At 42.4% G+C, this 27,563-nt stretch overlaps 1 protein-coding gene across 1 annotated transcript in view; it reads left to right on the top strand.

Moving 5' to 3' along the window:
• CACNA1E (calcium voltage-gated channel subunit alpha1 E) overlaps positions 1–27,563 on the top strand; it is a 363,346-nt gene that overhangs the window by 258,823 nt on the left and 76,960 nt on the right. The window contains exons 22-25 of the mRNA XM_081946599.1: positions 5,787–5,958; positions 7,525–7,654; positions 11,207–11,266; positions 13,412–13,518. Coding sequence (XP_081802725.1) covers positions 5,787–5,958; positions 7,525–7,654; positions 11,207–11,266; positions 13,412–13,518 — 469 coding nt within the window. The remainder of the gene's footprint in view (positions 1–5,786; positions 5,959–7,524; positions 7,655–11,206; positions 11,267–13,411; positions 13,519–27,563) is intronic.

The raw sequence follows: 27,563 nt of genomic DNA on the forward strand, positions 1-27,563 counted from the left end.
TCATCCCTTTTCTTACACGGAAGCGCTTTAAACAGGCTTGGTTTTAAGCTGATAATTATAAAGAGTCGCTTTATAGAGTAGATGGGTGGCATAATAAACAAATTGCCGAAGATGATACTGAGAGAAGACTAGGTCCAGTGGCATCCATGGAGAGTTGGGCAGGGATGAGAGATTAGAGTGCTGTATGAAAGTTGTGGCTTTTCAGCATAATGCCCCTTTTTCTATGGGTGTTATGATGCCATATCCCCAGTGGTGGGATTCAAAAAAATTTACTACTGGTTCTGTGGGTGTGGCTTGGTGGGCATGGCAGGGGAAGCATACTGTAAAATCCCCATTCTCTTCCCACTCCTGGGGGAAGGATACTGCAAAATCCCCATTCTCTTCCCACTCCTGGGGGAAGGATACTGTAAAATCTCCATTTCCACCTCACTTCAGGGGAAGGATACGGCAAAATTTCCATTCCCACCTTACTTCAGGGGAAGGATACTGCAAAATCCCCATTCCCTCCCCACCCATCCAACCTGCTTTGCAGCTCTGTTCTCTGTGCAGGGCAACAAAAGAAGATGTAGCCGATCAGCTGGGACTTGACAGGCAGCAAATAGATGGGGGCGGGGCCAGCCAGAGGTGTTATTTGCCAGTTCTCCGAACCGTTCTAAATTTCTCCAGAACCTGTCAGAACTGGCTGAATACCACTTCTGATATCCCCCCTACAGGGTGCGTGGTTTGTGCCTTGTTGCTGATTTTGTCATGTCGATGGAAGCATCAAGAGTTCATGGTTGCCACTGACTGCAATCTGCTGCTAAATCCCTGTAAAGGGAAAAAGAATTCAAAATCGAGTACTAAACTCTTATTACACCCATGCAATCTCCTAATTTTAGTTTCATAGCTATTTTTGTTCTGATGTAGCTCACCTGGAAGAAGCATTGAGTATAACTAAGCAACTTTGGATGTAATAATTTTTGTTATGTCCTTCCTAGATTGTTAAATATAATGAAATTAAATTTTAAATTAAAATTAAAAAATTAAAATGAAACTTTAAAAATTGACAACATCCTATCCATTTGCTATCAGAAATTTAGCTGTACTGTTATTTACACCCTAAAATTGGGAAACAAAGCTGAAAAATCTTGGTGTTGTGAGTGTGATGACTCTTGATAGCAAAGATAATCCACCATTTTTATTATCTGACCACAAAACCAATGAGTGAAAAGGATTCTGCAAACCATCTTCAAGCAAAGGAAGGCAAAAATCCAGAGTAATGGTACTAAAATATTGATTAAGGAAATCTAGCAAATTATACAGAGCTTTTATTCCTCAGGGAAAAAATATGTTTGAAGCATATTTTGAGAACAAATGTATCTTCCTATTAAGTGTTATCTGCTAGTTCCTGCTATTCAAATAAAAAAATTTCTGGAGGCAGACATGTATCACTTGAAGCATATTGTGTAGCCGTAGGTCACTGCTGTTTAGCTGTTAAAAATAATATACTGCTAACTACCCCAACTTCTTGGTAGATTATGGCATTATCACCTTCAAGAAAGAGGACAATCCATTTGTACTTTTCCCATCCTTTCCCACCTCCCTCCCTCACCCTCTCTCTCCCTCTCTCTCTCTCTCTCTCCATTGCCAGTATTCCTATCATCCATCCATCAATCTCTTTCTCTTTCTTTATCTCTATCTATCTATCATCTAACTATCTCTGTCTATCTGTGTCTGTCTGTCTGTCCATCTGTTCTTCCAGTATAACATATACATCACATACTACATACTAAAATATTAGATTATAATAATAATATGAAATGTAATGTAATGATTGTACAATATAATTGTACAATACAATACAATACAATATTATATAGAACAAAAGATTGGAAGTATGTGAAGAGTTTTAAGCCTATTTTGAGTTTGAAGTACATGTAATCCTCCTGTTATGACAGTCCCCTTAGCAATTGTTTGAAGTTATAACATAACACTCTCCACCCCACCCTGCAATACTTACAACACAGTTCCAGAGTTGCAAACGTTGCAGAATCATGGCAGTTGTTCACAGTTATGAACAATGGCAGAGGCACTGCAACATTCGCCCTTCCTATTCTCCCGTCCCCCACTGGGTCTCCAGAGGCACTGGGCCTGTGGAGACTCACTTACCTTGGGATGCTCTAGCAAGCCATTGGTTCCTTTTCCTGCTTCGGTGCATTTGTTTTCTGATCCTCTTTAAGTGTTCCAAAGTTTAAACGGTCCCTTTTTTGAAATAGGGTTTTTGAACATGAAAGAGGTCTATTTGGAGTTTGAAATGCTTCAGAAATGGTCAGAACAGCACCAGAACACCTCTGGTGAGGTTTGAACAACTTTATTTCACATTTAAAACAAAATGTTTGAAATGTGAATGATTTGCATATTGCTTACTATTGTGATGTTCTGTGAATTTCCCATTTCTCAGTTCATACTATTTTGTAGGGTCAGGGATTGATTGCTGGCAGAATCCTTTTTACTTTTGGAGAAACAAGGGCACCAATAAGGAGCATGGAGAAAGCAGTTTTTAGGATGAGAATATGGTTTTTCGTAATTATCTCTAACACCAGCAAAAATATATGTGATATTTTCTTATGAAGAGGGATCCAGTGCTTGTTTTAGGATAACAAGAGCAAGCCATGGAAGCCATGGAACTCAAGCATTTCTTTCTTCACCATTCTTCTGCTGCAAAGAACTCATGATCTTCCTCTTCTGATTTAAATTAACTGTAGTTGATGCATTTTGTTGGAATCAGAAGCTGTGATTACTGTTATCAGTTTGGTAAAAGCCAGCTCTATAAACGTATCACTTGAAATTGGTTTACTGGGTTTACAATAAACTAACTTGCTCTATACTAGAAGCAAAACTATCACAACTCTAAACATCAGCTGTTTAGTTGTAGGATGAGCCATGGGCCTCAGAGTAATGTGCAGCTTTTTACTATGTTCTTTTACTATATTTTTATTATATACTTTTACTATAACCTCATAGTATTTAGTAAATATACTTTTTTACTTCTGGCTATATTGCTAACTGGCCAAATATCTTGTTCTTGAGTATATTAAATGGAATGTTTTTAAGGTTTTTTAAAACTGATTTTACTCTTTTTATTATTTTAAAATGTTTTTTTTTCATTTTTAATCTGAATATATGTTTTGAATTGTAAGCCGAATTGATTGAGATTGGTGGCCATAGAAATTGAATAATAAAATAAATTAAAACAAATAATGCAAAACCGTAATTTACAAATTAGGCCATGGTACATAGCACTGAACACCAGCTCCCCAAAGGTCCTAGGATCTTTCTTAGTTTCCTCCTATTTACAGATTGGAAAATGTGAATCTGGGATCTTCTGCATCCAAAACCTTGGAAGTGGGCATTTTCTGCAGAACTTTTCCCCATACAGAGTGCCCTCTTACCAGAGAGATGCCCAGATCATCACTTTTAATTTTTGGAAAGATTTTAAAACCATGGCTTTTTCAGGTGCATTTGGGATTGAGACAAGAGTGGGAAAATGTGATAAATTTCTGTACCTTGATGAAATATGAAACTATGTTTTTAGGAATATAACATTATCACTTTTGATTATATTTTATTGCTGATAACAGTACTGTACTGTTTTTACTGTGAATTTGCAAGCCAAAAAACTGAGCCATTTCATGAAATCTGTGTGTGTGTCTGTGTGCCTCTGTGTATACATTCAGCCCCTAAGCTTTGCCCTCTTACTGCTCCTCTGCCCATAACCTTTTTGAATTAGCCACTTTCAGTTCTTTTTCTTGATTTTTCCTGATGCATTTCCTCTACCTATTTGCTTTTTTTCCCTTTCTCCATTTCATGTATGGATGAATTTTCAGTTAATTTTTGGCAAAGCCTTCTATCACTAAAGAAAGCATTTCTTCTGTAAATAATGATGAGTCAAGGGTACAAGGGTACCCTCCCTTCTTTTTCTTTTTTTAAAATAACTTTCATTTATTTATTTTTGGTACTATGTAGAAGTAGGCAGCTATTGCAAAGACAGATGCCACTGAGAGAATATTTTGCTACTGATTTCTTTTTTTCAGGGAAGGAATACAACCAAACCCAAAAGAAAACCCTCCATATTATGGATAGATAGATGATAGATAGATAGATAGATAGATAGATAGATAGATAGATAGATAGATGATAGATAGATAGATAGATAGATAGATAGATAGATAGATAGATAGATAGATATAGATATAGATATTGAGATATGTCAGGCTAGGCCTAAAAATAATGTCTGGATAATTCCAAAACTTCAATTACTTTTGATGCCTTAGATATAGGAGTTGCAAAAATAGAATACTCATTCCAGTAAGATAATTTCATAGCATTCAATCCAACTGCTTTCTCAGTCTGAGCCTTGACAAAGGCTATGGAGTGCTTTTCTGTGTCTTCACAATTGAAAACTCCCTATAAAATCTGGATATTAATTACACAAAACTATTGCAAAACTACTTTTGTCTCTTCTGTTTGGCACCCTCTTATGCCCTCTCCCCTTCCTCCTCTCTTCTGATCTCCATCTCACTAGCTTTATAGCCAGGTGTTGAGAATATAAGATAGCAATTAATGGCATGTTTTTCTTGGTAGAAATTATATCTTTAAACTGCAATTCCAGAGGTGTGTGATTTGCACTACAGCAGCTGTGAAAATATATAGTAGACAGAGTTAGGTACATGCTATGATTTGCCTGCAGTATTAAACAAGTCTAAAATGTGCTAAAGGGCACACCATTCTGAAAGTCTCCATATTTCTAGCCCTTGCAGTCAAATAGATGAAGAAAGATGACGATTTACCAAGTGTTAACTTATCACACCACACTTAGGATAAACCAGATGTTCATATTATTTTCTTGTTCCTGGTCGGGGATGAATGGAGAATTGTATGTTCTGCACGTTTCAACAGGGCAGCACATCTACAAGATTGCAAGGAGTTGGGGGCAGCTCTTTATTCTATTGCAGTGCTCCTTTCTCTTCCATTGAATTACAAGTACAAAAATAAGTTATAGGAAACAGTGACAGTTAAGGTTAAAATATGCAAATTACAGTTTGCAGAATTTACTTTTCTTGGCCCATAATTTGAATTGCTACTGTGAAGGATGTAATCTTTGTAAAAACTGTATGCACATATTCCTTCTACTCAGAACTGAACTTTTCAGTTTTTCAGCATGGGTTGCTATTCACATTCTAGCTCATAACCTGGTGCTGACAGGAGATTTATTTATAGGGGAAAATGTCCGGACCAAACATAAGTTCTAATGTTGTATTTTCCCTCTTACCAGAGGGAGCCCCCTTGTGGAGTACTGTGAAACCGTTACTATGACAACTCTACTGCGCTGTACAGTAGAAGCCATTTTAAGGCACAACAGGCTGTTCTTAAAAGAATCCTGAGGGGTGTTAGGGGTATCTTACCCCCCACAGTGTTTTTTTTCAGAGAGTAAGTCATCTGTGTACCAAGTTTCGTACAAATTGCTCAAGATGTTCCAGAGTTATGCTGAAGCACACCACACAGAGACCTTTAGATAGACAGACAGACAGACAGACAGATAGATGTAGTATTGGGCACTCTATCTGCTTTTGTCATTCCTTTCTTACCTTTAGCAATATCTCTCTCTGTCTCTGTCTCTCTCTGTGTGTTTGTATGTGTTTGTGTGGTGTGTAATTTTCTATTTTCCGGAGGCCCTGCTATCAAATGCTCATTCACTGCATTCTTCTTGCTAGGCAAAGGACTAACAAGATTTGTTCATTTTACAGTTAGCAACAAGACAGATGGAGAGGCCAGTCCACTGAAGGAGGCAGAAACAAAGGAAGAGGAGGAGGTGGAGGCAGAGAAGAAGAATAAAAAGAGAAAAAAGGAGAAGAGCTCTGAGACAGGCAAACCAATGGTGCCCCACAGCTCCATGTTTATTTTCAGCACCACAAACCCGTGAGATATATTCCATTAGTTTTCTTTCTTTCTGGAATTGCTTAATATATTGGTCTATTTCAGAGAACAGTGGGTTGGGTTTTTTAAATGTGGTCACATGTTCAAAACAGGAAGTTCAGTAATGCCACAGGCAAATAGATTGCCCCATTGCTACCCATTAGGAGTATCTATTATATACAGCAGGGCGCATAGAATTATACAAGTCATAGGCCAAAACATCTGAATCACACACTGCATAAATTGATTGTGCATCTACTATAAATCACTTCATAGAAACCCCTGCAGGAGATCCCACGGCAAAGGTTCACTAAAGGTAGAAGAGAAACATAATGGACAATGAAAAGGATTCCTGTCAGCCACAAAGGAGAAACCTCCTGCCCCTCTGTGTTGGGGCAGCTCCCCCCCCCCACTTATTTTCCAACAACATCCTCAGATTATAGAATTTGAAGGGTAATGGAAAGTTGGCTTTTGGGGGGACATGAACTGCCACTGCCAATCAAGAAAGATTATCATGCCAGATGCTCTGGATCGTATCTAGCAAATCAGAATTATCTAACTGGCTAAAACCAGTATAACAACTCATATTTGGATAATAAAGATATTGGCTAGCTTTCATCAGCCATACTATTTTAATAAAGAGGATTATATGAGAGAAATTGTTTCATAGGGGGAAAAACAAAATGAGAATTCCATCTATTTCACACATTTAGGTAGAGATCAACTTGTCTGTAGCTTTAGAGGATCCTGTTGCAGAATTTATTCCATAACAAAAAGTTGACTTTGTGACACCATCTTTTATCATTTCCATTCTTGTTCAAACAGACCAGTTACATCTGCTCTGTGTAGTTGCTATAGATTTCTTAGCAGCAGCAGCAATTGTTGTTATTATTGTTGTTGTTATTATTATTATTATTGTTGTTGTTGTTATTATTGTGGAATTGATAGTATAGAATTAAAAGATTTATAGTACTTCTTTAATTTCATTATGTGTTGAAATATTAGTTTACATATATATGTATGTATGTATGTATGTATGTATGTATGTACATGTACATGTATTTGTGTTACAACCCCTGGTATGCCCAAATATGCCCAAAGAGCCTGTGGCTTAGTGGCTAATACATCTGCCTAATATGTAATACAGCCCAGGTTCGAATCCCAGTAAGGGTATGGCTAGCTGATGAGAGCGAAATAGCTTGAAATAGATCTATACTAGTCTCCCTTTATTTATTTATCAGCACAAATACTATATATATATATATATATATACATACACACACACACACACACACACACACACACACACACATACATACATATATGTATGTCTTTGGTTGTTCGGGTTTTCTCCCGCGTAGAATTGGAAGTATCTTCATGACGTTTCGATGAAGTCTCATTCATCATCTTCAGGCTGTTGCTTCCGGCTTGGTGCTTCTGGCTTGGTGCTTCCAGGAGGTAGAAGTTGTCTACAACTTGTACAACTGCTAAATAAATGCTTCCATTTCAAATTATCAGAATTCTGTTTAATGCTGTGGCCATTGCATGGGTTTGTTGTTTCTTTGACAGAATCCGAAGAGCTTGCCACTACGTTGTCAACCTGCGCTACTTTGAGATGTGTATCCTTCTTGTGATTGCAGCAAGCAGCATCGCCTTGGCAGCAGAGGATCCTGTCCTGACCAACTCAGAGAGAAATAAAGTAATTACTCAGTAATTACTTGACAATTCTGTTTTGCTCTGAGGTCTTAATGTACCTGAATTCATGTTCTGCATCTACTTTATAATTCACTGCAAAAGTAAACACAGGCTCAGAAAATATACTTGTTTCATCTCTTGCCGGCTATTTTGGATTTGATTGGGTCTTACATGCTTGAATTCTCCATTGCATATGAGAGAGAGGAGAAGAGACTTTGTCCTATCTGAATTTGTTTAATTATAATGGGTAGGAGGAATCAAACATCCAATTTCCTAATCTGTATTTTTGAGTATTTTAGATCACGACAAATTGTAGCACAAGATTCTACTAATTGTTTAATTTCAGTTATAATAAGAGGGGTAGAAGCTTATTTATTCAATGGTGAAGAGTGATGTATTTCCCAGGATGTTATTCTATAGCTAAAGCTAGTCATAGTCATGTCTTTCCCCAAGTAGTTACTTGCTTCTCGATAGTGAAAGTTCTCTTTTCACTGTTCTTGCCTGTGATTGTCACAAAAATCCAACTTAAACCATAGGAATTAACATTTGGAACAGTCACACATACCAGCAATCTATTTAAATACCTTGCTGAAATCCATAGACATAAAATCTGACCAATACAAAGGTAAACCATGCATTTATTCATTTATTTTATATGTCAACCCATCTCCATAAGTCACTTTGAGCGGCCATACAAACTTCATATTGAGACATTAATGGTCAAGAATGTTCTTAATAGCTGTAGAAAGAATGAAATTGACAAGCAATACTTCATAGTTGTTAAACCTAGGCGGAGGATAGGAAGAACCAAGCATGGAAGTGAAAAATGTAGAAGATGGTTGGGATTAGACAAGGACTGGCTTTCTGGTTGCCCACACTATCAAACAATGACCCACTAACCATAATTAATATCTGAAAGTTTTACCCAATACACCTACCATCTTACAGGAAGCTGGCAGCCTGTGTGCTGATGCTCCACTCCAGTGGTGTCAAACTCAAGGCTCGCAGGCCAAATTCGGCCCATGGAGTGATTAGATCTGGCCCAAGGGGCCGCCCTGGAAACAGCGAAGGCCTGGCCCATGGTGTGTCTGCCAGCAAAAATGGATCTTGGGAGGGCTGTGCATGACCCTCCAAAGCGCCATTTTTGGCTGTGTTGGCCTCCTGCAACCCTCTGCCGTGTGCAGCCCTCCCGAGCTCCATTTTTACTGGCAGAGCACTCAGGCCACCACAGGTGCCCCGACACGAGTGATGTTTAGCTGGCTATGCCTACCCTGGCCACGTCTCTCCGATATCAAACACAACCCTGATGCAGCCTCAATGAAATTGAGTTTGACACTTCTGCTCCACTCCTTTGGGTAGATGTGTATAAAATAACCCCCACTTTGCTCTTGAATCAGGAAAAAACAAGAACTTAGTAACAGAGAAATTCACTCAAACTATTCAGAAGAACACATTAAGAATTTAGGGAAAGAAAGAAAGAGAACTAAAAAAGCAAGAATAGGAAATAGAATTTAAAAAGGGGCAAGGGTGGGAAATGTGGTTATTTATACTTTCTGTGCTGCAGGAGTTTAGAACATCTGACTTGCCTCATTTTACACATTGAATTGCCGAGGCCATTAATGCTTGCTCTTAGTTTCCAATCTCCAATTTGATGAATGGATTTCTCTAGTCCCAAAGGCAATAATTAGTTAACCAGTGTGAGTGGCAAATTAACTTGGAAGAGGTATGTTACTGTTATTGCCAGTTGTTTTATGTAGAAATTGGGAAGGCACAGCACTACTGATTTCTAAAATAGTGGCTTTTAGATTTTCTGTACCTAGACACAGGAGAGAAGCAGACTTTTTAAAACAGCTGCATTTCTCAGTTTGATGAAAAGGGGGCCTCAAAGGATATGCACATTGCTTGTGTAGGCTACATTTTCAGCAGTTCCAGCTAATGCCTGTGTGAGAGCTCCACAGTAATAACTACAGGATGGTGCCAAAGTGTGTGGCAGGACGTAGGTGGAAACATGCCTCTGAATCGCAAACGTTGGAACATGAGCAGGAGGGTGCAATGGCATTCAGATCCTGCTCATGTGCTTTCTGCGAGCATCTGGCTGCTCCTTGCAGAAAGAGAACAGTGGACTCTGTGGTCTTTTAGTCTGATTTAGCAAATAACAGCATTTTGCTGCTGTGGCAAAATGCCAGCGGCAGACAGAAAACAGATCAGAGCAGACATAACAGAAAGTACACAAAGCTTAAGGTACAGCCAGATTGTAGAAATTGTTGTCCCAATAAAGGAGAATATTTATAGCTCATGGTTGAAATGAAAGGTCCTTGGTGCGCTCTGAGCTTGGTTACTTTCTTGAAGACGTTTCATTACCCAAATCTGACTGTCCCAGCAAGAAAGCAAGAAAGCTCAGCGAGTACCATGGTCTCTTCAAATTGTTGTCCAACCTGACAGCTGAGGTTGCTAACTTCTAAAGCAGGTTTTATTACTGCCATTTTTAACAGCAGTTTACATTTGATAATGTGGGAGGCAGGTACAGTATTAATACTGCTCACTTTTTTGGTATAATCACCTCCAAGTATTTGTATTATTAAAACAGGAGAAAGCTAGGATTCATTTTTTTCCTCCCACCTTTTGCTCCCATTTTGAAAAATCTTATTGCCACCAGCCTCTTCTTGTTACAGTCTTGAACCAAGGATTTCAGGTAGCCTTAGCTTGCATTCCATGGCAGGGAATGGATATTGGCAGGGGTGGGCTGCTGCGGTTCGCAGGGGTTTGGGAGAACCTCTAGCTAAGATTCTGTGCAGTTCAGAGAACCCCCCAAATCCCACTCCTGGCTGGCTCTGCCCACCTCACTCCTCCCAGGAGTCTGCACATGGCCCATTTTGGATGCAGATAAGTGCAGGGTGCCTGCAGAGGCTCAGGAAGGGCGAAAAACAGGCCTACCTGAAGTTCAGGAAGGCAGAAAACGGGTCCATTTCTGAACTCCAGAGGACCTCCTTCTCCCTCCCAGAGACTTGAGGAAAGCCTCCGGAGCCCCAGGAGGGCAAAAACACATCCCCCCCCCCGGCTGCCATGGTGCAGGAGGCTGACTAGGCCACGCCCACCCAGCAACAGGGCAGAGAACCCCTTGCTAAAATTTTTGGACCCCGTCCCTGGACATGGAGGAGATATTTCTAATGAATTGTATTCTGGACATTATTCATTTCAAAAGTCATAATATAACACATGTTAAATATAATGTGTTATGAATGAGAATAAGTCCTTTCAAAACAAAACAGTTAAAAGTGCTAAATCCGTTTGCTAGGTCATGTTACAGACATTAGTTTTAGTACTCTGTTGCATCTAAAAAAGAGGGTTTTCACTGATCTGGTTTGACATTTTATAAGTTATATAAGTTATAAGGTATTTATATAAGTTCTTAAAAATCAACATTCCTTGCCATTGTTTAAACGTCAGAATAAGATTGTTTTATACTTATTTATTTAATTTATATGCCTTCAATTTTATTCTGCAATGTGACAATACTTTTTTATTCCACACTGTTCCGTTGTTTCCATCTTTGCAGGTCCTGAGATATTTTGACTATGTTTTCACTGGAGTCTTTACCTTTGAGATGATTATTAAGGTAAGTGAGAAGAGAAGTGTTTTCCTGAGTCAGCTGGAAGACAGTGGACAGTTTCATATTCATAGAGCTTTATCATCTCTTTTCAAGAAAATGGATCTTCCAAATAAATTCTCTAGACTGGCTAGATTAATTGAGATCCAACATTTCTGAGAGCAATTTGTACTTTGATGATTTTCTTCCTTCAGTGCCTTGTATTTAAACTCATGCTTGAGTTTTCCTTAGACTGCCACTTGCTGGACCCTGAGAGATTTTTGCAGGATTGTTACTATATATTATTAATGCATGATTTAATATATGATTAAATGTTTTTTAAACTTCAATGAAGTTAAACTTCAATGAAAGAGCTCTGATCTTTTAGGAAGTCGGCTGGGATGGCTCTTAAGACTTATTACAACTTTTTCAACAAACTACTATAGGAATTCTGGGAGTTGCACTCCATTACCTCTGGAAGATACCAGTTTAGAGAAATTGCTCTAGAAATTTTTCTTTCCTGCTGGGAAATTTTGTGACCGAAATAAAGTAATGTCAAAAGCATTTTCATTTTACAATTTGGCTGAACCCTTTTCTTCAGCTTGTCTTTCCTTGGTTATCTCCGTCATCTGTTCCAGTTCTTGGTATGTCAGAGAATTATGCACAAAACCCACACTAAGGTATTGCAGAGTGCTGCAAATGACAACAACGACAACAAAAACAATAATAATAAAATTACAGTGAAAAGTTTTGTATTAAAAAGGTAGAATTATCCAAGACCAAGCTAATTTCTTCAGTCTGCCAACATCATTTAATACGTGAGCAGCAGCAGCTGAGATGTTAGTGCCATCTCAGTTTATAATGACAAAAACGGTAACTTCCTCTTTGTGGGTGGCGAGTGTTGGCCTCTATAGGAACAGAATATAAAACAGTTTCTTAAGCAAAAAGAGAAAATTGGACTTTTTTTAGCATAACTTTTTGCACGTCCCTATCACTTCTCAAATGTCACTCCTACTGAACAGAGTTTCTAAAAGAAGACACAGCATTTAGGAAGCAAAATTGTCCTAATTTTTTTTCCAAATAAATTCTAATAGAACTGAAAGGTACTGAGCTTTTTTTAGTTCTGTAATGATTATTTAAGAAACATTTGTATTCTGTTAACTTGTGCTATTTAAGTTACCTTTCACTTTTTCTCCAGAGGCTCAAGGCAGTGTACCCAGCACTTTCTCCCCTAGTTTTTTGTCAAAACACTCCAGTGAGGTCAGCTGAGCAAAAAAAGATAGATACTAGGCTGAAAGAATCACCCTTTGGGCTTTTCTAGACTTGAACCTGAGTCTTTTCAGTCCAACACCTTAACCAATTCACACAGTACTTGTATTGTTCAAGTAATAGATTTTATATGGTGTGAAAATGCCTTCTATGGGACAACAAAGAGGCCTCCTTTTCAGCAGCTGATAATCAGTAATTAGCTGAGCAGATTTCATTTCTATTTTGTTAATCATGTCTTATAAACAGTTATAAATAGGTTTTGTATGAATTTGCCCCAGTTTGTTTTTCGTTTTGTTGTATAACTAGAAGGAATAGCTAGCTCTCACTTCTTGGGAACATATTTAGCATAAGCTAGTTAGGTAAGTTCTAGCATCACAACAGACCCCCAAACTAATCTTATTATTATTTTTATCCCACTGCTTGTGTCAGAATGATACCAAAGCAGGGCAGTCCAAACTCATTCCTTTTTTTAAAGGCATGCATGCATTATTGTAACACATATAAAAAAAGAAGTGTGATTTGTGTTACAGTGCCCCCAATTTTTATTTGGTCAATCTGACATGCCCTCTTCTGGTGATACTCCTGCTGATTCAACTCTACTATAATGTAAAACAAATTTGACAGAATTAACTTCCTAAGCTAACTGATGGCATTTTTTATTTACTAATTTTAAAATGAAATTATAAGTAACTTTATTGCTACATCCATCTCCCAGAACCACACCAGTAACTGAAAATGCCTCTTAAGCCTTAAGTGAATTATCTTTCTCCATATGTATTTGAATTGTTGCCTCAGTAATGGGATTTTAATGTAAAGAGCTCATAATCAGAAATTGGAGCTTAGGTTATTCTATTCTTCTATTCTTATGAGTATAAAGTATAAGAGCTTGCCCTTACCTTTCTTTAGATGATTGATCAGGGATTAATACTGCAAGATGGCTCTTATTTTCGGGATCTTTGGAACATCCTGGATTTCATTGTGGTTGTTGGAGCGCTGATGGCCTTTGCCTTGGCGTAAGTACTTGCATTTTTTGGCTGGGTTCAGATCATTTTACATACATGGGAACCATGCTACCAATGCTCAAAATTTCATTGGCTGCTACTTCAAAAACATCATATCACTTAAAATAGCATGCCTGTTTCCCTTGCTGGTTTAGCCATCAGTCACAGACATTTTTATAATGATTAAATATGAGGAAATATATTTTATGTGATTTAAAAAATTCTAAATGAATGGATGGATGGTAAGAAGGCACAACTGCAGACCAAGTAGGGCAGATATATGATGGAAATGATAACTTGATTGAGCCAGAATTTTGCCTAATTTCTAGACTTATTTTCTCTATATTAAGGTGAGTATAGCTGAACATACAATGTGAGCTTTAAAATCATACAATTCATTCAGTTCACAATACAGACTTTAAAAATGCTTATTATAGTTTTCTGGGTCTTCATATTACTGGTTTGGAGTAGAGGAAATTTGAGGTGACATTGGATAGTCTTAAGATGTGCACCCTTCTCACTCCTTTTTTGAGAGACTGACTCAAGAAGAGAAACCTATAAAGTCACATTTTAATTTTAAAATATTAATACTGTATGCAGTATTCTGTGAGGTAAGTATACAACTACCTAGTTTGTAATATATAGTACATGACAAAAAGTAGGTTAAACTATTTTTTTAAAATGTTTAAAACTTCTGAAAAACCTTGCCAATAATACTGCATGGACTTGTTTTGGCAACCTTGAAGAATCGAACGCTATTGAACAAAAGAAGAGAAAAAGATCACAAGATAATATTATTAAAATGTTCCCCAGGCGCCTATTTTTTACAGAGCCCAAAGAATATCTCAGGAAAAAATAACTATCTCAAGAAAGAAAGGAATTATCTTCATGCACAATCTGATACATTAATAAAAGACCAAACTGTCACTGAACTTGTAAAAAGATGTGAAAGATATTGATTTTAAGCATACAAAAACAAAAGAAGTACAAAATTAACACAGTTTTCCCCTACGGTATTTACTAATTTCTTAGAAATGATTTGACCTCTGAACTAAAACTCTCTGACTCTTTTCCCAGACTGTCCCCAGTCTTTGGGGATAAGTACAGATGTTTATCAGAATTATTCAAGAAACGTGGCAGCCATTTCTTGCTTTGGTTCTCTGGAGTTGTGCCTCTGATTTTGAAAGAACCAGTCAATCTGAATAATTCCCTATCTTCTTTGCTTTTGGTATTTAGGTTCACTACCAAATTCTTCAAAATATGTTTGAGCTTCATGGTTTATTTTCAAGAATCCTTTAGGATTGGCATCTCGTAAGACCTGGAGAATTCTGTTATGATCCATGATCCTTCTTATAGAAGCCAGTGCTTTGGGTACCTTGAATGAAAATCACAGAAACTAAACAACTTTAAATCCATAGATCTAAATTGGAGAGTATTGTAAAGCATATAATAAATCTCTGATAGCTGGTTTTCAAGAAGGGTCAGTTTGGATCAAAGAAGTTACTTGAACATTTCTCCCCAGAGCCACTTTCTTTCAAGGGGTTCCACATGTGTTAATTGCCCTTGCTGCAAATCTGAACTACTACTATGTCATGTAGTTTGAACAAATGGTAACCAGCATGTTTCCTGTTGACTGCCCTGCATTCAAACTCATAATTGCACCAAGGTGCCTAAAATAATTTTCCAGTTGGAAAGATGCTAAGGACTGTTTCACCTGTCACTTGGGGCCAAATTGAACTTAATTAGAGAGATTAGGGTTTCCTGCAGTTATTGTTTGTTTGTTTTTACTAATTAATGCTGCCAAGTAGCAACTGCTGCTTTGAAAATCAAGGCATAACAGCCAGTCACTCCTCCAGATAAATGCATGTGTACATCTGAGCTTGTAAACACATGTTTGTCATCATCATATTAAGCATTTTAAGCATGTATATAACAACAAAAACATAATATCTGAAATGACTCTTGTTAACTAAGTTGCAAATGAGAGAAGGAAGGTGGGTTCTGGGGTGGAAAAAATAATGGAATGCCAGGATATCAAGGCTGTGAGATGAGGTTATTGCTCTTTTCAGATGCAAATCTTCTTCCAACAGTCTCCTTGTTCCTTTGCTCTTTGCTGATGGCCCATTTCCTGATCTTTTCTGTTTTCTTTCCACCTGTCTATCGATCTGGCTTTGTGACTGTACATCTGGGCTCTTACTCACAGGAATGCTTTGGGGTAATTATTTTTCTTGTTTATCTTTGGGGGGGGGGAACCCAAGTGAGGGAAATGGGCCTTGAATGGAAGAATTTGGTTTGCTTATCTGTCTGTTACATTGGTATCAGAAAGGCTGCTTGGGTTAGCACTAGTTGCATTGCACCTTCTCACAAAGTTTTCCAAGGCAAGTCCTGTTTCCAATCTGTGCTTCCCTTGAGACTAGGAACAATTACAAAGCATTCTATGCATACAATTTCAACCTACAGTATATTGACTCTGCACCAAAGACTGAGATTGTCAAGCTGTTTGAAAGAAATCAATTTCCTGCTATTTCTGGCAAAGTGTCAAAAGCAGAAGTTTCTAAATCATTTCATGGAGGAGTGTGAAAAGTTGCTACTCACAACACCGTAGCTGAAATGAGATAAAAAAAGAACGCCACTTACATTACATCAAGGGAATAGAACGGCACAGATCATTGGTTATGTATTGGTTAACATGGTACTTTTACTGTCAAAGAAATGGAGTCATTCCTGCCTCATATGCAAAAAAAACCCAAACCTTTGAGTACGTTTAATATGCCACTTTCATTGGATGAAGCCACCCACCAGCTATTCAGATACCCAAATGTCTTGTGCCAGTCTTGAGTACCAAAGGACCTTATGATGCATGGGTGAATGAGATACTACTTGAGTTATTATCTGCTTAGATGACATTGTCTGTCTGTCTCTCTGTCTCTCTGTTTGTTTGTTTCATTATGGGTTTATCTACGGTGTACTTCCTTGAAGTCAAGTCAATATACAAAACACATACTTCAAAATCTGAAGTATAAACAAAGTTCCCAAATTAACTAGGTAAAGGCAGCCCGATCAGCATTAGCATCCAAATATTTGGATGCTATGCGAGGCGTAGTCTTAGGGGTTTTTTATCTAAATTCTTGATTCGTATTTTAGGGGGTTCTAGGGTGGGGCTAGTCAGGCTGAGGGAGGGACCAGTGCCAAGCTGGCGGGTGGAGTTAGCAAGGAAGTGAGCGGAGCCATTAAGGGGGGGAGTAGCGACACTCCAGAAGAGGGTTTTTCTATTCCAATGGTCGTGGGGAGGTGTAGGTGTGAGGGTAGACAGAGATTTCATCACCGGTTGGGAGACCGTGGTCATTGGGTACGGACGGTCATATGTCCCAACCCCCGCAATCTAGGTGGTCAGGACCTACCGAGCCAGGGCCTGAGACTGATGTTATGCAATGCCAGGTCCGTTGTCAACAAAGCCCCCCTCATTAACGACCTGGTGTTGGAGGGGGAGCTGGACCTGGCAGGAATCACGGAGACCTGGCTGGGCCATGAGGGAGGTCTCCCTCTCGTGGAAGTGTGCCCGCCAGGTTACCGTGCATTTCATCAACCACGGGCCCTAGGCAGGGGTGGTGGGGTAGCGGTCATTGTGAGGGAAGTTCTTGAGCCAAGAGAGACCACTGTGCTACAGATAACCGGTTGTGAGTCCATGTGCATGAAGTGGGGCCCAGGGAGGCAGTTGGGCTTACTGATTATATACCTGGCTCCTCGCTATGTATCAGCAGCCCTGCCCGAGCTCCTCGAGGTGATCGCCGAGATGGCAGTTGAGACCCCCAGACTGTTGGTCATGGGGGATTTCAACTTGCCATTGGTAGGAGAGACATCCGAGGTAGCTCGGGAGTTCATGGCCTCCATGACAGCCATGGACCTGACCCAAGTAATTCAGGGCCCCACACACGAGGGAGGACACACACTGGATCTCATTTTTGTCTCTGGCCAGTGGAGGAGTGATCTGGGAGTAGGGGATTTAGTCATCACACCCCTGTCGTGGTCAGATCACTCACTTCTCCGGCTCGACTTTCCAGCCGCTACTCCCCACCGCGGGGAGGCGGAACCAGAATGTCCAAGATGGTTCTGCCCCAAGTGCCTGATGGAACCTGATAGGTTCCAGACGGAGCTTGGGCCATTTCCTGTAGCCCTGACCCGCACCCGGATGGAGGACCTAGTGGCTGCATGGAATAGTGCAGCCGCTGGGGCCTTGGACCGGGTTGCGCCTTTGCGGCCTCTCTTGCGGCAGCGAACCACCCAGGCTCCTTGGTTTACCGAGGAGCTGAGGGTGATAAAGCGCCACAAGAGACGCCTAGAGAGCAGGTGGAGATCGTCTCGCTCTGAATCTGACCGAACACAGGTGAGAGCCCATTTACGGACTTACCTTGTGGCATTAAGAGTGGCCAAGCGTCAGTATTGTGCCACTCTTATTGCGTCCGCAGATAACCGCCCTGCTGCCCTGTTTGGGGTAACCCGCTCCCTCCTTCAACAGAGGCCGCGGGAAGCAGAGGAATTTGGGGACTATCTGCAGGACAAAATCGCTCAGATTCGAAGTGAGTTGGTCCCCACTAGTGGTCTGGGGGGGACGTCGGAGGTGGGTCTTGAGGTTCCATTCTAGGAGGAGTTTGACTCTGTTACTTCCGACGATATGGACAGGTTGCGTAGGCGACTCCATGCTACCACATGTTTACTGGACCCGTGTCCCTCCTGGCTTGTACTGGCATCCTGGGAGGTCACACGAGGCTGGCTCCAGGAGCTAGTCAACGCTTCTTTGAGTGAGGGGTTCCTACCGGCCGCCTTGAAAGAGGCGGTGGTGAGGCCCCTCCTCAAGAAGCCTTCCCTGGACCCAGCTCTGTTAGTCAACTACCGTCCCGTCTCCAACCTTTGCTTTCTGGCGAAGGTCGTAGAGAGTGTGGTGGCACAACAGTTTCCACGCCTCTTGGAGGAAACTGATTATCTGGACCTGCACCAGTCCGGTTTCCGGCCCAGCCACAGCACAGAGACGGCATTGGTCGCGTTGGTGGATGATCTCTGGAGGGCCAGAGATGGGGGTTGTTCCTCCATCCTGGTCCTATTAGACCTCTCGGCGGCTTTTGATACCATCGACCATGGTATCCTATTGCATCGACTGGAGGGGTTGGGGGTGAGGGGCACCGTTTTGCGATGGTTCTCCTCCTACCTCTCTGGTCGAGCGCAATTTGTATTGGCAGGGGGGCAGAGGTCGACCTCGAGGCTGCTCACTTGTGGGGTGCCACAAGAGTCGGTCCTCTCGCCTCTCCTGTTCAATGCATATATGAAGCCGCTGGGCGAGATCATAAGTCGGTATGGGGTAGATTACCATCTGTACGCAGATGACACCCAGTTAATAATAATAATAATAATAATTTAAATTTATTAGCCGCTCCCTTTCCGAAAAGGACTCGGGGCGGCGTACAATGGAGTAAAAAACATATAACATTTACATAAATCCATGACATACATAAGTACAAAGACACACATGTTCGGAGGAGGTTAACAGATACAATACATAGACAATTAAAAACCATTAAAATACCCTAATTACAAAACCCCATGTACAGTCCAAATTCAAAATGTTAAAAAACAGACAGTCAGGAGGAGTACGAGAAAATTACGGTTGAGCCAGGCCAGATAGTTGGAAGAGGTGGGTTTTCAGTTGTACACGGAAGGAGCGGAGATCGGAAGTAATCCTGATGTCCCGGGGGAGGTCATTCCACAGGGCTGGGCCCATCACAGAGAAGGCTCTGCTCCTGGGTGTCGCCCCCCGACACTGTTTGGCGGTCGGCACCCGGAGAAGTCCCTCTCTGTGAGAGCGGATTGGTCGTAGGGATGTGTGGGGCAGGATGCGATCCTGCATGTAACTAGGCCCTGTGCCATGGAGCGCTTTAAAGATCATAATCAAGACCTTGAAACGCACTCGGAAGACCACAGGAAGCCAGTGCAGCTCGCGCAGGAGAGGTGTTACAGGGGAGAATCTAGTCCTCCCCATGATCACCCGCGCGGCCGCGTTATGGACCAACTGTAGTCTCCGAGTGCATCTCAAAGGAAGCCCCATGTAGAGAGCATTGCAGTAGTCCAGGCGAGACGTCACCAGCGCATGGGTGACTGTGCGTAGGGCATCCCGGTCCAATAAGGGGCGCAATTGGCGCATCAGGCGAACCTGATGGAACGCCCCCCTTGCCACGGCTGTTACATGGTCTTCCATGGACAGCCGGGCATCCAGGAGGACGCCCAAATTGCGCACCTGTTCCATAGGGGCTAGTTGCACGCCCCCAATGGCCAGAGATGGAAACACCTGGTTGAACCGGGGCGCCGGAAGCCACAGCCACTCCGTCTTGGAAGGGTTGAGTTTCAGTCGGTTGCCATCCATCCAGATCCGTACGGCCTCCAAACACCGGGACATCACTTCGATGGCCTCATTGGGGTGGTTTGGGGTGGAGATGTATAGCTGAGTGTCATCAGCATACAGATGATATCCCACCCCAAAACCACGGATGATCTCGCCCAGCGGTTTCATGTATGTGTTGAACAGGAGAGGCGAGAGTACCGAACCCTGTGGCACTCCACATGTGAGAGGCCTCCGGGTCGATCTCTGCTCCCCTGCCAACACACGTTGCGTCCGGTCAGTGAGGTAGGAGCCAAACCACCGTAACACGGTGCCCCTGACTCCCAACCCCTCCAGCCGGTGCAACAGGATACCATGGTCGATGGTATCGAAAGCCGCCGAGAGGTCTAATAGGACCAGGATAGAGGAACAACCCCTATCTCTGGCCCGCCAGAGATCATCCACCAATGCGACCAAGGCCGTCTCCGTGCTGTGCCCGGGTCGGAAGCCGGACTGGCGCGGGTCTAGATAATCATTTTCCTCCAGGTGGCGTGGGAACTGCTGTGCCACCACACTCTCTACAACCTTCGCTAAAAAAGGAAGGTTGGAGACTGGACGGTAATTGACTAGGTCCGTCGGGTCCAGGGAAGACTTCTTGAGCAGGGGTCTCACCATCGCCTCTTTCAAGGCGGCTGGTAGAGACCCCTCACCCAACGAAGTGTTCACTAGGACCAGGAGCCAGTCACGTGTAACCTCCCAGGATGCCAGTACAAGCCAGGAGGGACACGGGTCCAATAAACATGTGGTGGGTCGCAGACGTCCACGCAACCTGTCCAAATCCTCGATGGCAACCGAATCAAACTCCTCCCAAAGCGGACCCTCAAGACTCGCCACGGGCGTCTCTACTGAACCACTGAAGGGGGTCCATCCCATCCGGATTTGAGCGACTTTGTCATGTAGATATTTCCCAAACTCCTCTGCTCTACCCTGTAAAGGGGCTTCCCGCGGCCTCTCAAACAAGAGGGAACGAGTCACCCGAAACAAGGCGGCAGGGCGGTTATCTGCAGACGCAATAAGGGCGGCGCAATGTTGACGTTTGGCCGCTCTTAATGCCACAAGGTACGTCCTCAAGTAGGCTCGTGCCTGTGCTCGGTCAAATTCGGAACGAGAGGATCTCCAACGACTCTCTAGGCGTCTCCTTTGGCGTTTCATCACCCTTAGCTCCTCGGTAAACCAGGGAGCCAGGGTGGTTCGTCGCCGCAGGAGAGGCCGCAAAGGCGCCACCCGGTCCAGGGCCCCGGTAGTCGCACTATTCCATGCGTCTACCAGGTCCTCCACTCGGGGGCGGGTCAAATCCACAGGAGGTGGCCCAAGCTCCGTCTGGAACCTATCTGGTTCCAACAGGCGCTTGGGGCGGAACCATCTAATACCTTCCGGTTCCGCCTCCTCGCGGTGTGGGGTAGCACCAGGGAAGTCCAGCCGGAGAAGATAGTGATCCGACCATGACAGGGGAGTAATGGCTAAGTCCCCTATTCCCTGATCACTCATCCACCGGCCTGAGACAAAAACAAGGTCCAGCGTGTGGCCTCCCTCGTGAGTAGGGCCCTGAATTAACTGGGTCAGGTCCATGGCTGTCATGGAAGCCATGAACTCCCGAACCCCCTCAGACGCTTCTCCCATCGACGGCAGATTGAAATCCCCCATCACTATAAGGTTGGGGGTCTCAATCGCCACCGATGAGATCAGCTCAAGGAGTTCAGGCAGGGCCGCTGATGTATAGCGAGGAGCCAGGTATACTATCAGCAGGCCCAACTGCCTCCCTGGGCCCCATCTCACAACAAGGGACTCACACCCGGATGTCTGTGGCACGGTGAACTCTCTCGGCTCAAGGTCTTCCCGAATAATCACTGCTACCCCGCCGCCCCTCCCCTGGGCCCGAGGCTGATGAAATGCTCGATAACCTGGTGGGCACAATTCAACGAGGGGTAAACCTCCCTCGGAGCCCAACCAGGTCTCGGTTATTCCTGCGAGGTCCGGCTCCCCCTCCAAGATAAGATCATGAATGAGGGGGGCCTTATTAACAACGGACCTCGCGTTGCATAACAGCAGTCTCAGGCCTTGGGCCTGTGGAACCTGACCACCTAGTATGCAGGGGTTGGTACAAACGACCGGGAATGACCAAAAACCCCGGTCTCCCAACCGACTGCGCGTTCTTAATGTGTCCTCGCACCTGCCCCTCCCCACGACCGTTGGTATCAAAGAGCCCTGTAATGGAATGTTATCCTCCCTTTCCTCATCCGCTCCATTCCTTCCTCTTTCGACCACACCTAATTGCCTGGCTCTACTATCACTCCTGATCTGGTCCTTCCCCCCCCCACCCTTAAAACCCTTTATAAATTTTAAAAAACAATTAACTAAAAAACCCCTTAAAGCACGCTTCCTCCACCTCTCTGGGTTAACAAACCCGTCCTCGAGGTGGGCCCTTGAAAGGGCTGGAGGCCATAGCTGCGAGAGGGGGGACTCTCGCAGTAGCAGCAGGTCTACTCTCGAGTAAAGCATAATAAAGGGCCAGCGCTCATCAAGTGGGTGCTGTCGATGTTAATGTAAGTTAGCCAAAACCACATACATCCAGATGAAACGGATGAAATAGTCCTGGTAGAGATAGGCAGATGGAAATAGTCCACATAGTCCACATCGTAGATGAAAATGATGGGTTAATAATAATAATAATAACCAGCTGGTGAATATGGAAGCTTGGGCTGGAACTGAGACGAAGGCCGCAGTGGGTGGTAGAAATAGGTAGCCCTAGATGAATGAGGGGGGTTGTAATCGCACGGGGGGGGGGGGTACAGGGCAGCCCTCCGCACAGGCCTCTGATGTACCACTAAGTCCATGGCCTGTGCCCCAGCGCCTCTGTCTCCGTGGCCTGCCTTCAGCGCCAATCATTGATAGTCCTCGATCTGTCCAACAACCCTCGGCCGTTTTTGGGCCTGGAGAAGCGTACATCTCTACCCCAAACCACCCCAACGATGCCGTCGAAGTGATGTCCCGGTGTCTGGAAGCCGTACGGATCTGGATGGGAAGTAACAGACTCAAGCTCAACCCGTCCAAGACTGAGTGGCTGTGGCTACCGGCGCCCCGGTTCAACCAGTTGATTCCATCACTGGCCATTGGGGGCGAACATCTGGCTCCCGTGGATCGGGTACGCAATTTGGGCATCCTTCTAGATGCCCGGCTGTCAATGGACAACCATGTGACAGCCATGGCAAGGGGGGCGTTTCATCAGGTTCGCCTGGTGCGCCAGTTACGTCCCCTATTGGACCGGGACGCCATTCGCACAGTTACTCATGCGCTTGTGACGTCCCGGCTAGACTACTTCAACGCTCTCTACATGGGGCTCCCCTTGAGATGCGCCCGAAGGCTGCAGTTGGTTCAGAATGCAGCCATGCGGGTAGTTCTGGGAGTCTCTAGATACTCCCACGTAACACCTCTCCTGCGCGGGCTGCACTGGCTGCCTATGGCTTTTCGGGTGCGTTTCAAGGTGTTGATTATCATCTTCAAAGCGCTCCATGGCACAGGACCTAGTTATTTGCGGGATCGTATCCTGCCCCTCACATCCCTTCGGCCGATTCGCTCACACAGAGAGGGACTTCTCCGGGTGCCATCCACTAGACTGTGCCAGCGGGCGGTGCCCAGGGGAAGGACCTTCTCTGTGGCGGGCCCGAGCCTCTAGAATGACCTTCCCCCTGACATTAGAACGACCACGGACCTCCGCTCCTTCCGCCAGAAACTCAAAACCCACTTGTTTCATCTAGCTAGCCTGGCCTAATTCCAGCTTTCCCACCTCGGTTTGTATTTTTAAATTTTGTGATTTGGTTTTAAGGTTAAGTTTTAATTTTTATAAATTTGTACAGGGGTGTATTTAATTTGATTTTAGTTATATGTATTTTGACTGTATGACTTTAATTTGTACCTGTATACTGCCCCGAGTCCCTTCGGGGAGAGGGGGTGGTCTAGAAGTCCAATAAATAATTAAATAAATAAATAAATTTGGAATATATAAAAGTAAGCCTGATGCATCCTGGATGGATGGCTTGGTTTAAGATTGGAACTTTGTTGAACACAAAAACAAAAAGGTAGTTCTTGTTTTTATGTATATGAGTGTATATGTGTATATACATGTGTGTGTGTGTGTATTTGTGTGTGCATTTATTTATATAAAAATAAGGAATAAGAATTCTGTTATATCTAAAATGGAGGGTTTTCATTGATCTGGCTAGTAATCCTATAGCTAAGTTGTTAAAAATTAAAACTTCTTGCTATTGTTTAAAGTTTAGAATAAGACTTTGTAATCTTTATTTAATTTAAGTGTTGCCAATCTCATTCTGCAAAATGGTCATCCTTCCTTATCTCACTGTGTTGTAAAAGCAAATTCCTAGACAGGGACCATAGTATGTTTCATTGATGAGAAAGAAGCAAAAAGGAAGGTCAGTTTCAAAGACAACACAGGACAATTTTCTCATATAAAAGATGCTGGCACAAAGGCAACAGCAAATCCTGCTCAGCAGCAACTGAAGGGAACTTACAGAATTAAGGTAGACGAGCAGGCAGTAGTTCATCTTTCAGCTACTTCAGCACTGTGTCAGGGAACAGTGCCAGATTTGGCTGCTTTAAAGAACAAGGATCTCCATTTCTAACCTCTCAATTTCAAATGCAGTCTTTGATGGATATAACATTAAACTTCAACAATACAGCAGTCGTGATTCATTAAAGCTGTAAAAATCTTATAATAGATGTAGAACTCCACTTTCTCCGAGGCTGATTTTTCTGATGTTGAGAACTTCAGCATCAGGAAAAAGCAGAAGAGAGTGTTTTAAAGGTCCAGGGTCTAGTCTTTCATCTAACTCCCAGCTCTGGGGGAAATTTAAACCAATGGTTGTGATGTCAGAAAGACTTATTTTTAAAAAGTGGGAAAGGTAGAGAGATAGATGTTTCTCCACGTTCATTTCTCCCCTGCCAATCTGTGGTTGACAGTCTCTTGATTATTTTGGTGTCCCCTGATACCAAACCACTCTGAGAGATGGTTTATGATTGCCATCTATGACTTTACTGAGTAACTGTGTGGTTTTCAATTTAAAACCAAGACAGGGTATCTGATCCTTACCCAACTGATAGCAAATGTGAACTTTATGAAAGCTAGAAGAGAGATCATAATTTGCTTTTTGGCAAATTGATTATAAGATTGTGACTCATCTCCCAAGATCATTAAAAGCTGTTGTTGTGTGAAGTCATGACATATTGCCATAAATTATAGAATGATCGTGTGAGAAATAATTTTTTAGGTTACATAATGCTGAAAAACAGTGAGATCTGTGTATGTGTAAGAGAGAGATAAGCTATATAATAATGTGATTAGCCATCAATGTTTCAAATGTTCTTTTGCTAGAAATTCATAATTATTCCCATTTATATTTAGAAGACATACAAGCTGTCTAGAAAGCATGTTGACTCTGTATACTCCACCAAAAAGGAGGATTTTTATTTCCAAAGAGAGTTTTGAAAAGATAGTTTTGTGTAAAGTGTTCCTGTACAGGTGCAGTGCACATTACTACAACTTTATAGACCTATAACAAACTGGGGAAGACCATAGCTGCTGTTTGCTTATCAATGGGCCAAGATAGATAGGAAAAGAGAATAAACAAATTGTGAAGATAATGTGTCTGAAAGAAAGGATGCTTTTAACGTCACTCTCCTCCAACACCCTTCAACTTTGGCTCTCTTTCTATCATTCCGAGAGGAGAAGGATAGGTGAAGTTTATATAAGCCAACACAATTCTAGACTGCATCAACAGAGGGATAGAATCAAGATCACGTAAAGAGTTAATACCACTTTATAATTCCTTGTTAAGGCCACACTTTGAATACTTCATCCAATTTTACTTGCCATGATATAAAAAAGATGTTGAGACTCTAGAAAGAGTGCAGAGGAGAGCAACAAAGATGATTAGGGGACTGGAGGCTAAAACATGTGAAGAACGGTTGCAGGAACTGGGTATGTTTAGCTTATGAGAAAGAAGGACTAGGGGAGACATGATAGCATTGTTCCAATATCTCAGGGGTTGCCACAAAGAAAAGGGAGTCAAGCTATTCTCCAAGGCACCTGAGGGTAGAACAAGAAGCAATGGGTGGAAACTAATCAAGGAGAGAAGCAACTTAGAACTGAGGAGAAATTTCCTGACAGTTAGAACAATTAATCAGTGGAACAGCTCGCCTCCAGAAGTTGTGAATGACCCAACACTGGAAGTTTTTAAGAAGAGATTAGATAATCATTTGTTTGAAATGGTATAGGGTTTCCTGCCTAAGCAGGGGTTTGACCTAGAAGACCTCCAAAGGTCCCTTCCAACTCTGTTATTCTATTCTATTCTGTAACAGGAATATTTTTCTTCTTAAATGCTTCTATGTAAGGATCTTCATCTCATAAAGCAACTTAAGATTCTATGCAACTGAAACTCACAAACTGTAAATCTTCTTAAGGAATATCTATAGAGAGATGTTGGCAATTGTATTTGGAGCTTTTCTGCAGATAAAAACAAGCCCTGTGGCTGATTTTGAACCTTTTCCCACAGAAAAACGAACAAGCAGGACAGTGTCAAAAAGAAGCAAGGGATGCAGCAGGCATTAAGACTTGTCACACAACCTCTGGAACAAATAAGGGGAAAAGGTTACTGTGCCATGCTGTGTTGGGAAAGAATTTATATGGCAGAAAGCAACTGCAAAAGCAATTGTTCAGAGTTTCATGCAAGGAGATCAATGTCCCAACTCCGCTTCTCTCTGCCACTATCAACTGGTGAGAAAGTTGATACTGAGTCTTCTTTCGAGATCCAATTATATCTGTTGCTTTTTCTGTCAATAAATTAACCAGTCTGCAACACTGGCTCACCAAAGAGGGTAACAACAAAGGAGAATATTTGTAGCTCAGGGTTGAAATGAGAGGTCCTTGGTGCTCCTAGTTCAAATAATGAAATATCTGCAAGAAAGCAAACAATCTCAGAGATTGCTAAGGACTCACAATAACAATATTGGTCATATACAACAATATTTTTTCATTGTATGTATGTATGTATGTATGTATGTATGTATGTATGTATGTATGTGTGTAGCTCTTTCCCAATGTGTATTTATTTAAAAGTGTTGAAAGAAATGTCCTTCTGGGTTCGGCTCCAAGTGGGGAAAAAGACACTGGAGACATGGAGGCTGCTTGGAAAGATGGTTTAATGGTGGGCAGGACCACATGACTTGAGTCCTGAACAGAAAAGGTGATCACATGCTTCAATGTTGGGGAGAAAAAGAGAAGGAAGGAGTGAGATGCTGAGTCCCTGGTTTTATGCCCTCTCTGGCCTTTGATCTTGATCTTGTCTTCTAATTGGTTGTCAGACTCCCATGGGGCAATGCAGGGGCAACTATCTAGGCTGCGTTTTGAATCCCGGTTTGGTTGAGTTCTCAGATGCCATGTGGTGAGTTGGGTAAAGGGCCAATATTATCATGCCTTCATTCCCAACCCCCTGGAGCTGAAGGGGAGAACTCTTTATTATGTAAAGGGATTAGCTTGGCCTTCTTAATGGCCCATTGACAAAGTGGGGATGGGCAGGAAGCTACAGGGAGCTATTCTCTCTTTATAATATGTTTCTTT

This window comes from Natrix helvetica (genome assembly GCF_964273705.1).
Source record: "Natrix helvetica genome assembly, chromosome: 3".
Taxonomy (NCBI): domain Eukaryota; kingdom Metazoa; phylum Chordata; class Lepidosauria; order Squamata; family Natricidae; genus Natrix; species Natrix helvetica.